Source organism: Streptopelia decaocto (assembly GCF_964273445.1).
Source record: "Streptopelia decaocto genome assembly, chromosome: 16".
Taxonomy (NCBI): Eukaryota; Metazoa; Chordata; class Aves; order Columbiformes; family Columbidae; genus Streptopelia; species Streptopelia decaocto.
This window is the reverse complement of record NC_138671.1, coordinates 11,345,035-11,357,819: the sequence shown is the minus strand read 5'-3', so window position 1 is coordinate 11,357,819 and position 12,785 is coordinate 11,345,035. Positions and strand designations below refer to the sequence as shown.

The 12,785-nt window shown below is 41.3% G+C and overlaps 1 protein-coding gene across 2 annotated transcripts; it reads left to right on the top strand.

The window, feature by feature from the left end:
* Nucleotides 1–459: 459 nt before the first annotated feature.
* Nucleotides 460–11,033, top strand: DHRS7C (dehydrogenase/reductase 7C). Of its 2 annotated transcripts, XM_082067245.1 has the most exons (7): nucleotides 460–601; nucleotides 1,077–1,232; nucleotides 5,119–5,231; nucleotides 6,537–6,747; nucleotides 7,755–7,847; nucleotides 9,545–9,700; nucleotides 10,712–11,033. In XM_082067245.1, the coding sequence occupies exons 2-7, from the start codon at nucleotides 1,079–1,081 to the stop codon at nucleotides 10,918–10,920; spliced, it is 936 nt and encodes a 311-aa protein (XP_081923371.1). In that variant the 5' UTR covers nucleotides 460–601; nucleotides 1,077–1,078; the 3' UTR covers nucleotides 10,921–11,033. The 2 variants fall into 2 exon arrangements, with proteins under 2 accessions (XP_081923371.1, XP_081923372.1); XM_082067246.1 differs by lacking the exons at nucleotides 460–601; nucleotides 1,077–1,232 and adding an exon at nucleotides 2,034–2,160.
* Nucleotides 11,034–12,785: the final 1,752 nt, after the last annotated feature.

The window sequence follows — 12,785 nt, the reverse complement described above, 5'->3', positions numbered from 1 at the left end:
CAGGTTAACAGATAATGTCTCTCTCCAGAAAATGTGAAAGTTAGATCACCTGCCTGAAGTTGATATGGGCTTGAAATTGCTGGGAGAGAGACACATTTGGTGTGCAGATACCAAGAGTGACACATGCATACACCATTCATGTTATTTCAAGTGGAAAAGTCTTTATGGTTCTTTTTGCCTTTTTTTTGAGACCTATTGTGATCACAGAGTTTATACAATTGTTTTTATGTGTGAATTTAATCGAAGGTCAATGACAAGAAATTGAGGCAGTCCTGTGAACAACTGCAAATGAAGGCAAGGCAGAAAGACAGAGGATTCTTTGTACAGTTGGATTGAAACTGCACTAAGGGCTTTTCCACGACTGCCCAGCCTGCTGGACGGGATAGGTCAGGCACGCAAATCACACTGTAGATGCTATATTTACTTTTGAAGTATCTCTGTCACATGGCTGATACGTAGCCATTCTCATCCAGGGCAAGCAGTCCCAACAAATGCAATGCTCTGCAAAATGGCTAAAGGACTTTAATTAAACCTGTAATACAAAAATTGGCAAAAAATACAAAAGAATGTTTTATCTGTACCTGGAGTCTTCATAGCCATAGTAAGTGATTCTATTTTCTCTATCTTTTAAAACAGAAAAAAACCTTCTATTATGTGTTTTATATGAAATTAGGATTAAAAACTTATTGTCTGTTTAAATTATGTTACAATTACAGGAAAATAGAAAAGTTCAGTGTTATATTTTAGCCTATGTTTTGCCTCAAGGCAGTATTGGTACTAAAATTCTGCTATTTTTTGCCAGCATAAAGTAATTTGGAATAAAAGGAATCCAGATTTGGTTAGACCATGCAATGATGAGGAAAACAGACAAACAAACAATATTACCCTATTTATTAAATAATAATATTAAGCCATTGATAGGAAAACAAGCTTCCCACTGCTTCAAGCCTTTGGCGTGTTGAGTCCTGGGTTTTCTATATATGAAAACATTGCTATTTTAGAGAATAATAATTTGAAAAACAATGAATGCATATTATGATGACTGTTACTCTCATATGGTCTTTTGCTTCCCGTAGCGATGGGTATTCTTGCTGTACTTGCTCTACCATTGCTTCTCTTCGGGATCAGTGGAATTATTTATATTTACCAGACAGTCAGATGGTTGTTGTCCAAGTCAGCCGTGCAAAATAAGGTGGTGGTGATCACGGATGCCACCTCTGGACTGGGCAGGGGTGAGTTGTCTCATTTCTTCAGCCTGAGAACCATCCTATAGGTGATAAAATGTGCATATGTTACCTTGTATATATTCATAACTGCCTGGATGAAGCAGAAGAAATATATATTTTTTTAATAAATCCTATGATTTTTAAATGCACATTTTTAGTTTCAGCTGCAGGAACTGCTGGTAAACTTTTAGGAGTTGCAGAGCTTTGGGTTTATTTAATTCAATAGAATTAGAGGTTTTGTAAGCACATTAAGAATGCTATTTTTAGCATGTTGCTACTATGAGATCTTATTACATAGTCTGTCACTGCATGGCAGCAGCCTGTCGGTATAAACCAGTGTCATCTGACTTTTTACATGTTCCTTTTCAGCCCTTAGAGACTTCAACATTTCCTGTTCCCTTAAAAAACCTGTGCTCATCCCTCTGTCCCTGTTCCCACCTCTGCCCCCTCTACCACCCATGTTGCTCCTCTCCCCTTGACACCCTCCAGTATTCCCAGTGGGCTTCCTGGCTCCACGTAACGGTGGGTTGAGCGGACGAGGGTATGTGACAATTTATGGTTTATATAAGCTGCATGCCTGGGTGACCAGCCACTTAATGTGTATTTCTTGGCTCATATTTCCTGCCTACACGGTGCTGCCAGATCAGATTAAAGGTACTGGGTCATATATCGCTGCTGTACAACCCTGCTGGAGGCACCACTCGAGGTGTAGCTGCGAGCGCCTGGTAAAGCAAACATAGCTTGAGGCTACATTTTGGCATTTCCAATGAAGACTTGCCACATGTTGGAAACCTTGTGCTCCCGAGCAGAAAACAGATGGCGAAAGGGAATGTTCTTGAAGAATTATTCCTTAGTAGCACAGAGCAGAGACCTGCAACAGGAATACACACTATGGTGACGGTGACTGATCTTTATCAGAGCCTGTTAGGACAAGGTATGAAAAAGTTTTGACCTCCAGGTCCCGCCTGGGCTTTTCCTTTCCCTGACACACTTCAGTTTCAGCTGAAGATAATATTAACGTGCATTTTTTTCTGATTTGTTATATTTTTGGTATTCTGGTTGGAAAAGCACGATTTAGAGTTCTCCAGCAGCTGATGTTTGGTATCTGGTAAAATCATAGGATTCCTGCTGGATGTTTCTAGACAAAAGTCCTGCTTGGAGCAGGAACATCATCACCAGTGCTAGATCTGGTTGGGTGTGGATTCAATGCAAATACCTCCAGGGATACAGAGCATTTATTGAACATTTCTCCAGCACTGCATGGCCCCTGGGGAAGATCTTCCTGAGTTCAGTTTCCTTATTAACCTATTATTAACCTGGCTTTTTTCTCTTTTTTGTGACTTGCTGCTGCCTGTCTCTTGAGCCTACAAAGGCAATTGCCTCCCCTCTCCCTTCTGCCCCCTTATTCACGTAGATGGAAAAGGGAGGTAACTCAAAGCAATTTTATTATCTTAGACATATCTTCTGTCAGTATCCATAGGGTAACACCGAGAAGTAATTTGCAGGCTTGAGTAATTCTAAATCACGCAAAATTTGCTGTGCAGTTCAGTCCACAGCATTAAAATATCAGCTGGCTGTCCAGCTGCTGCATATTTGAACTCTTAGACAACAGCCAAATTCATTTTCCCACATGCCAGAACTTCGGGACTAAAGATGACATTCATCCAAGTTAAAAAAGAGAAACAAAAACTATGATAACTGGAGATGTTTGCAATGGTTTGCGGTTGTTATTTAAACCTGGTTCCTGTTTCTTCTCAGTGCTATAACTCAGAAAAGTCCATGATAGTTCTAGAGCAAAACATCATTGATTTCTCTTTTTCGCCTTCATTGCTGTTCACACAGTAGATGTGTTTTATTCACAAGGCTGCCCCAACTGTTATATTTATAGGAAAAATACTTGTCCTAGTATTGGCAAAGAATATTTTGGACTTTAAATCAAAAGTCTTTCTATGCTAGGAAAAAAGAAAATGGAAGACATTCATAAAAATACTGTTATAAGTAATGAAACAGATTACAGAAATAATAGTCTCTAGCTGCACAAGTTTACAGAAATAGAAGAGTAAATCCAGGAGGGCTTCCATAAAGATACTGAGAGTCTAAAATGGGCATTTAAGAAACCTAAGATGGGTATATTAGCATACCTGGGTTTGCCTGTGGGTATTGAAATGGGAAGGAAATGCTTTTTGGAGGACAGACAGCTGTAGCACTGGGGCTGTACCACTGCCCATTCAACAAAGGTCATGGGAGGTAAGACAAATCAAACAGGCTGGAAAGGCATGAGGGTAATTCTAAGACCATATTCCTGTTCTTCTCACGCTGAGTGTGTAACTGTCATACAGATTTGATTTAGGGACTAAATATAAGGTATCCAAGGCTGAGAGCTTTTTGTAAGACCTAATCAGGAAAAAAATAGGAGAGGAAGAATAACTCTTGATTTCCAATCCAACCAGCACGTAACCCACTGTTAACTAATTGTCTGGCTGCAGACAAATCACATCTCTGGTTTGGGGCTCTGAGGGCACATCATCAGTTGCATCCTCAGGCCTATCTGTGAGACATTATCTATTCCAAGAAAGAAAAGGCAAGCAACTATGTACTTTTTCTGGTCAGGAGGACAATCTTGACTGATTCTTGGACCGAGAGACACAGTTTCAGTTCAGCTGAGCCCGAACATGTACTCTGTAGCTACAACAGCTAGAGAGATACAACTGATAATGTGTTCCTGAAAGATGCCCATGTTTTTAAACTCCTTTCTTTGGTCAAACTGACAGGACGGTGAGGGATATATTCACCCTCAGCATCACCTAGAGAAGAGACCAGACGCACACTATCAGCATGGTATTCCATAATCTGGATTGAGCTGATCACATACTCCCATGATGACCTAATGTGATGGGTTGGCCGCCGTCTTGCAGCCGGTGCTGAGCTGGGATGGTGGTGACACTGGCTGCCAGTTCCTCTTGTTGTGCAAGTCCCCACTTTCAGAAAGCACAACTTGCATAAGAAAGAGAGAAGAATGGTCCTCAGAGACCCAGTTTAAACTGGAGTGAACCCCTAGCTCAGAATAGCCCTGAATATGTGGAGAAAGAGCCCTGCCAGCCCAGCATATCCAGCAATCACCTTCTCAGGGAGCCTGCAGGAGTGTAGCTGAACAAGACATAGCTCAAGCTGGGCCCTGGTGCCTCTGCTGACTGCCGGGAAGGTCTGACACTCAGGAGATAAAGGTCTTGGCATGGATTACATATGGACGGAAGGGTCTGTAGAAGAAGGGCCTCTCTCACTGGTGCTCAGGACAGTAGGGGGTAAATTTCTCCGTATTGCTCTTTCTCAAAGGTGCAGACGACTTTCACATTGCCAAAAGTTTCACAAAAGTAGCATACAGAGCTAGTTTTACAGCTTACTGGGGTTAGTTTCTTTCTTATTTATACTGCAGTAGACATGAAGGCTTGCAAATGATGTAGTTTGCATTGTAAAAACCTTATGTGTATTTTTGTGTATAATTTTCTTCATAACAAGTGTGTCTGTAAGTGGAAAGAGTTAAGGAAGAAAGATAATCAGAACAAGTTTTCTAACTCAAACCCATCCTCCATTAACTGGCATATTGTTACTTTCTTAATTAAATTTTTCTTAAAGCAAATGACTAAACAGCACTGTTATACTGTACCATTAATTATGCATTATACCATGACATTAAATTTTAATTGATTACTCACAGATATATTATTGCCATTTACTGCTTTCTTTTTCTCTTATATCTTTATTTTTTTCAAAATGAATGAATTTTAAAGCATAGATTCAACATCATTAGCAAAACCAGCATCCCATTTCAAGCTAAATACACAAAATGAAATTATTAATTTTATTATTTCTTTTGAATGTATTTCTCTTCTAGAATGTTCTCGGGTGTTTCACGCAGGAGGAGCAAGGCTCGTGTTATGTGGCCGGACATGGGAAAAGTTGGAAACCTTGTATGATGCTTTAATTAGCGTGGCGGACCCTAGTATGGTGAGTATTTCCTCACTATGCTTTGAAAATTCACGTGATTCACTGTTAATGGTGATTTTGGTCACCCAGGTAAAACTCCCAAGATGGTCCACAGAGAGAAAGAGGGAAAGAAGCACCTCTGATGGCCTATAGGGCATGATGCCAAAAGTGTAATTCAGAAATGCTGCTCTCATGAGCTGATTGGAGGTGACTGAGTGGTCCTACATTTCGAACAAGCCACTCAGCTAGAAATGCTAGGCAGAGGAATTTGCCTGTTAATTTGGATTAAAGGGATCCAAAGTGCTTCATTCACCTACAGGAACTATCATTCCTTTTTCACATAATTAGAGTACTTCAGGAGTTGGAGATGTGTCCAAAGATTTAATTAATTTTTAGTTCTCCACTGCTTTGGGAGAAGTCCCAGCTAGAAGGGCATGGGAGCACATGAATAAGGGTGCCCTTTCCTCGTTGTCCCTGGCTGGGTCACCGCGCAGGTAGATGTGCAAGGCTGCCCTGGTGTCAATTCTTTGGAAGATGCTCATGGGAAGACTTTCCTCTGTGACCAGCAGATAGCTGATTCATTTCAGGGCCCAGGTGTTCCTGAAGGGATCACACAAATTCTACAGCCATTGCCTACCAGACCAACAAATATTTGTGTTAGACCCTTTTCTTGCAGTGACCTTCATCTGCATAAATGACCATGAAAGTAGTGTGGTCATGTTAGTCTGCACAGACTCTACTGGGAAAAATTAAGTATGACTACAGGTTCTGCACTACATCAGCACAGTAACAGGGTGAGAGAAGACACTCGGAGTTCATTCCTCTGTCCCATAACTGATAAAATCTACATCTTCACAGAAATTATATGAATAGAGTACACAGCTGAAAAAAACATTCCTACTTTCCAACTGCCCCCACCTATGTATGTAAATTTTCTATCAAAGCATTATATCCTAGACTCTGTCCTCAATAAAGTTCTCAAGAGGTCTGCTTGCAGCAAGACCATCAGTGGGAGTGGTGGAAGTCACCCCCTGTGTCTGTTATCTGTCTCCACTGATTACAAGAGAGACAAAATTCATTAGGGTGGCGTTAGTGCAGCTTACCCTTCCCATGGTGTTCTGCTTCATCTGAATTTCAGAGTCTATGAATACTTACTGTTGATCTACCTTTCTTTCTGGAGTGGGTTAAAAGAACAAATCAAAGTTTTTGTGTGAATGATAAAAGCACTTACTTCAGATATAAAGGTAAATTAATTTACAAGACAAATAAAAGGAAATACATTTCTTATTTAGCAGGTATCCTTGAAAGTAGTCTTTTCTTTATCAGACATACGCACCAAAGCTCATATTTCTGGATATCTCAGACATAAACTGCATTCGAGATGTAGCTAAGGAAATCCTGAACTGCTATGGCTGTGTGGATATACTGATCAACAACGCAAGTATGAAGGTGAAAGGAGCAGTGCAGAGCATTTCATTGGAACTTGACAAAAAGATAATGGATGCCAACTATTTTGGACCCATCACATTAACCAAAGGTATTTTAATTTTTCTCCTGTTTTGCTGTTGCCACTGAAAGCTTGAAATCCGAGTCACTGGCATTACACTACTTCATTTGCACTTATTTTTGCCTTCTTTACTATAATCAAAACCTATTCAGTGAAAATCAACGGACTGAAATGGAGGTGCAGAAGATCAAAATCAGAGTGCCTTGGTTTGGAAATAGATTGATCAAGAAATATATAAGCATGTGTTTAAAAGAGGCAGTTTTAAAAATGTCTGGTTATTGTATTTTGCATATGGCGACTCCTTTATTTACATGCTTTCTGCCTTTGTTACAAAGACAATTGTTTTTAAAACCCTTGCAAAGATACGGACAGGTTGACAACTAAATGTGATAATACTGCACCCGAATCTACATGCATAATAGAATCCAATGAAGTCTACAAGACACAATTTCCAGATACTGGGTTTTGTAGTGCTTTTGATTGCAGTATTGAGGCAACCTTCATTGAAGTTGTGCTGTCTGCAGTTCAGCTGTCACTTCCTTTCACTAAGTATATAAAGTTTTCTTACTTAGCACAGAATCGACTGGGTTGGAAAAGATCTGAGAGATCGTCAAGTCCAACCCTTGGTCCAACTCCAGTCCCTTCACTAGATCATGGCACTAAGTGCCATGGCCAGTCTCAGTTTAAAAACCTCCAGGGCTGGTGAGTCCAGCACCTCCCTGGGCAGCCATTCCAATCCTGACCACTCTCTCTGCACAGAATTGCTTTCTAATCTCCAGCCTCAATTTCCCCTGGCAGAGTTGAAGCCCATGGCCCCTTGTCCTATTGCTGATGCCTGGCAGCAGAGCCCAATCCCCCCCTGGCTAGAACTGCCCTTCAGGTAGTTCTAGAGAGTGCTGAGCTCAGCTCTGAGCCTCCTCTTCTCCAGACTAAACAAGCCCAGCTCCCTCAGCCTCTCCCCATAGGGCTTGTGTTCAAGTCCCTTCCCCAGTCTTGTGTGTCTCTTTATTTTATTTATTTTTTATTTTTTTTTTCAGCCATTCTTCCCAACATGATCTCAAGAAGAACTGGCCAAATTGTTTTAATCAACAGTATCCAAGGAAAAATAGGAATCCCATTTCGTGCAGCTTGTAAGTTATACGTAGCAAAAATGTACATTTTAATGCATAAATTGTGAGTATTCCATGGCTCTGATAACAGGTTATTGAAAGTGCTAATTTGCATCCTGATGTAGTAAACTATTAATACAGTGTTTGGCCGAAAAAATTTCAAAGAACTGGAACTCAAGAAGAATAGTTAAATACTACTTTTAGTACTACCTTGTGCCTGAGGTACTTGAGGACAAGATCATCATCTTAGGAGATATTCAGGAAACAGCAAACTTGGAGGTCTAACACCTGTACTGGGCATATTAGTACGAACCATAATGAAGAATGAAGTGGTGCGTAAATATAACATGCTGGTAGATGTTATATACTGCTTTGTAAAGGGAGACTCATGCACTAGATGGATTTCCGTGTGGGAGTTTAAAAGGAGATGTAGTAATTGTATTCTGTTTGGCTTTCCGGAAAACGTTCAAGGTCTTTAATCCAAAGCTCCTAGTGAAACTGAGCTGTCCTGAATTACGATGGGAGGTGTTTGCAGTAATAAAATGCAAAGGTAGTGGACAGAAAATATAGGATAGGTGTAAATAGACATTTTAAACTGTGACTGGAGGTTAGAGTGGATGATGGTCTCTGAATTAAAAGGTCTGCAAGACCTCAGTTCCATGAAAGCAAAATACAGTGACAGAAACAGTAAGGAAAGCAGGAGAGAAACAATTTAAATCCTGTCTTCATGTCATTGTATAAAGCTATGCACTGCCCACATCTTGAACACTGTGTGCAATTCTAGTCCCCCCCTTCAAAAGAAGCACAAAAACTACCAAAAAAGGCTCAGAAAAGAAAGAAAGATAGGGCATCGGGAATGGGTTCTATCTAGGAGACAGCCAGTGGTGTCAAGATACATTGTATGTGTATAAAATAATAAGTAGCAGAAGTGCTAACAGAGAGATAGTATTCACAGTGTTCATTTTGCACGGCTTTCAGAGTAAGGAGTTTCAAAATAGATGAATGGAGAAGCTTCTTTCTGCTCCTGGAGCGCACCTGCCATATTTTAGATAATGTTCTGCACAGGTTGACTTTCGCTGTGAACTGAGCCAAATACCAGGTGGATGGCTGCTTTGCAGATCTGTTGCACTTAACACAAATTTCTGCTTTTTGGTCCAGGTTCACATACTATCATCCCTCTTTAATAGCGTTCTCAATAAAAAGGCACTAAAACCAGCTTTAAAATTCTTAGCATTCAGTTACTTTAAAATGAACCTTAATATTAAAAGCATCTTGTGTTGCTACTGCAAGTACTCGGGCATTGCAGAAATGGCCACTGCATTTATTGATGTGTCACACACTGCAACAACAGATGGTGTGGAGACTCGTCTCAGGGACATCTGTCCATCCGTCACAGACATCCGCCACATTAAACTGTAGAGTATTACTGCTTAAGCCAGGACTTAATATTTCTGACTGGGAAATCCCGACACATGCTTTTTAACACATATAGGGAGACTGACTGCATATTTGGTGCATAATTTTACTGTACAAATATCTTCCTTTGTTTCTTTTAAATACATGATCTAATAATTCCACTGGGTAAAATAGTTCCCTGTTTTTTGCCTCATTTCATGCTCAGTTTTCCAAGCATTCTTGTTTTATGGAGCTATATAATCTTATATCTACACTTTTATATATCCAAACATGAATATGTGGGTTTTCTTTCTTTCTTTCAGATGCTGCTTCTAAGCATGCTGCTGTAGGCTTTTTTGATTGTCTTAGAGCTGAAATGGAAGAATTTGATATATCTGTCAGCACTGTGAATCCAACCTTCATCTGTTCATACCATCGTCAACCAGCACCTGGCAACTGGGAGGCATCTATATGGAAATGTAAGTTTTGACGCATAAAGAGAGGTGGTAGATGAGGTCCAGATAGCAGTATAGAAGCTTTTCCCACAAGAAAGCAGCATAGGGAAAAGAATGGAGATAACAGAAACAATGAACAGGTATGGGGAGCAAGATAAAAGAGATACTAGAGACAGCCTGGTGAAAAAAGAAGGAACGTGGAAAGAGACAACATTACGTGAGAAAATGAGTACAGTGGGGCATGGGGAATGGAAGTAGAGCAGAGCAGGAAGGCTCCCAAGGGAGAATCACAGAATCCCAGCATGTCAGGGGTTGGAAGGGCCCTGGAAAGCTCATCCAGTGCAATCCCTGCATGGAGCAGGAACACCCAGATGAGGTTACACAGGAAGGTGTCCAGGCGGGTTGGAATGTCTGCACAGAAGGAGACTCCACAACCTCCCTGGGCAGCCTGGGCCAGGCTCTGCCACCCTTACCAGGAAGAAGTTTCTTCTCATCTTGAAGTGGAACCTCCTGTATTCCAGTTTGCACCCATTGCCCCTTGTCCTATCACTGGTTGTCACCGAGAAGAGCCTGGCTCCATCCTCCTGACACTCCCCCTTTCCATATTGATCCCCATGAATGAGTCCCCCCTCAGTCTCCTCTTGTCCAGCTCCAGAGCCCCAGCTCCCTCAGCCTTTCCTCACACGGGAGATGCTCCACTCCCTGCAGCATCTTGGTGGCTGCGCTGGACTCTCTCCAGCAGTTCCCTGTCCTGCTGGAACTGAGGGGCCACAACTGGACACAAAGGAGAGTTCCACTGCAACTCAAATTGCTCCTTCTCTTAGGGACTATGAGGATTTAACCTCAAAATCGTTAAAATATCTTAGGGATGTACTGCTGAGGGGAAGAGGCAAGGGATGTAGAGTGTGCAGGAATCTAACTGATTTCACTGATGCACAGGCTGTGTGTCTTTTCACCACCAGCCTCTCTGATGTGTCTGTCTGTCTGTCTCCCTGTCCATTTCTAAGCTCTCCCTCCTCTCTGCTCGGTTCACAGTCTTTTTCAGAAAGGCTGCGTATGGCGTGCACCCCGTGGAGGTGGCGGAGGAAGTCTTGCGCACAGTAAGCAGTAAGAAGCAGGAGGTACTTTTGGCCAACCCTATCCCCAGAGCGGCAGTTTACATTCGCACCTTCTTCCCTGAGCTGTTTTTTGCCATTGTTGCCTCGGGAATTAGGGAAAAGCTGAAGACAGAAGAGGAAAATTGATTTGGTTCTGTCTTTTCCCCTGCTCTTGGTGTGAAAAAAGTTTATATTTCAAATGTCAATGATTTCTGCTTCGCACTATGGATAGAATAAAGCAGAAGGCTTTATTAAACGTGGACCAGCCAACGTCTCATTCAATGATTCATTACATGCATTCATCTGTGGGACTTCTGATCTTGTGGATTTAGTGAATGTGACAAGGTGCCATTGTTTGCATTAAAAAAATATGGGGAAAACTCAACTAGGAGCTCTATCGCTTGTGAGAGAGTAATTCCAAATCTAAATAGATTGATCAAAGTTTGGGGACCCGCAGCAGTTTATCAGAGTAGTCTGTCAGTGCTGGGACTGATGGAAGCTTAGAGGATGGGGAAGGAGGGAGATAGGGGAGACAGAGGAGTAAAAGTCAGTGTCAAGTGGGGTCAGAGCCTGGATCAGAGTGTTCCTCAGCTTTTTGGAAGTACTTGCAGGATATGCAAATGGAGAACCCAAATAAGGGCTTATCTAGTTCAATATTTCATCCATTACAAGACCCTGGAGAACATGCTTAAAAGATGGATTATAAGAATGGGACAATAATACAGAGAGATTCTTTGTATTGTACTTTCTCGGGTTTTGGTAATCTGCTGCATGGTTTGAAACACAATCTGTCTCTGCATCTTGTTAAACTACAGATTTCTCACACAAATATTTCAAATTCCTATTTGAAATATTCCATCCCTGAAGAAAGGAACTGAACATATATAAAAAACTGCTTACTTATGTTAACTCTAAACCTGGCATCAGAGAATATTATTTGATATCTCCTACTTCTTTTTGTGTGAGAGTCAAAAAGCTACTGGTACTCAATTCATTCATGCCCAGTCATCCACTCCCGTGATAGTCCCATGCCATTAGCTCTTTTCCAGGTTGGAGAGCCCTCGTAACTATTCACTTTCTTCTTGTGAGAAGTCGAGATTATTCTTGTTCTTCTTTATATCTTTTCTTGGTTTACTTTATCCTTTATTTTTTGGAGGTGGAGAGGCCACAGCTGCATGCAGCCTTCAAGATAGATAAACAATCTGAATTCACAGATGAGCACACAGATGCTTTCTGGGTTCTTCACTCCTCCTTTTGCATGTCTTCTGCAAATTTCAGGTTTTGAGATATTTTTCTGACCACTGCTGAGCACTGAGCTCCCTCGTCCACTCTGTTATGTGTGGTAATTTATCATCGTGTCCACGAGCGTGACCACTACTCATGTCAGTTGTGTAAATTCCATATATTCCCAAAGTTATCTCACGCCTAGTCATCCTAGGCTTTTCTTCCCTACCATATTTTCCCAGTTCATACTGAGGACTTACCCCTTTTTGTCTTATCCTGTGAGCTGAACCTGACTATAAATAAAGCTGATGCAAGTGTGTCCTGATCTTCAGTTTTACATCTCAGAGCTTAAATTCTGTCTCACAAACCCTCCCCTGGCCTTTCTTGTGTCATCGGTACTCACAGAGACCACAACCACCTGTATTTTGTAGATACTGTCAAAATGCCTCGATGCACAATATTTACAAAGGAAACACCTACTCGGAAGGCATTGCTTGAATGATGATGCCTTAACTGTGAAGTCAAATATCCACTTGTCCAAAATCGTCTTGCTCCTCACTGGGACTCTACTCCCTCTAACAAATGGGGGTTTGCTGTGGTCTCAGTGGTACTTGTGTCCACACCTCAGCAACAGCCAAATCCTTCACAGCCCTGTGAAAACAAGATATGGAATAACTGGGTAATTTCATCAGAAAAGGATCAGAGAATCATCACGTCTAAACATGAATCAACGTTGTCTAGCTTTTTGTAAAAGCAAGTGGATTGAACGTTAAAATAAGCTGAATAAT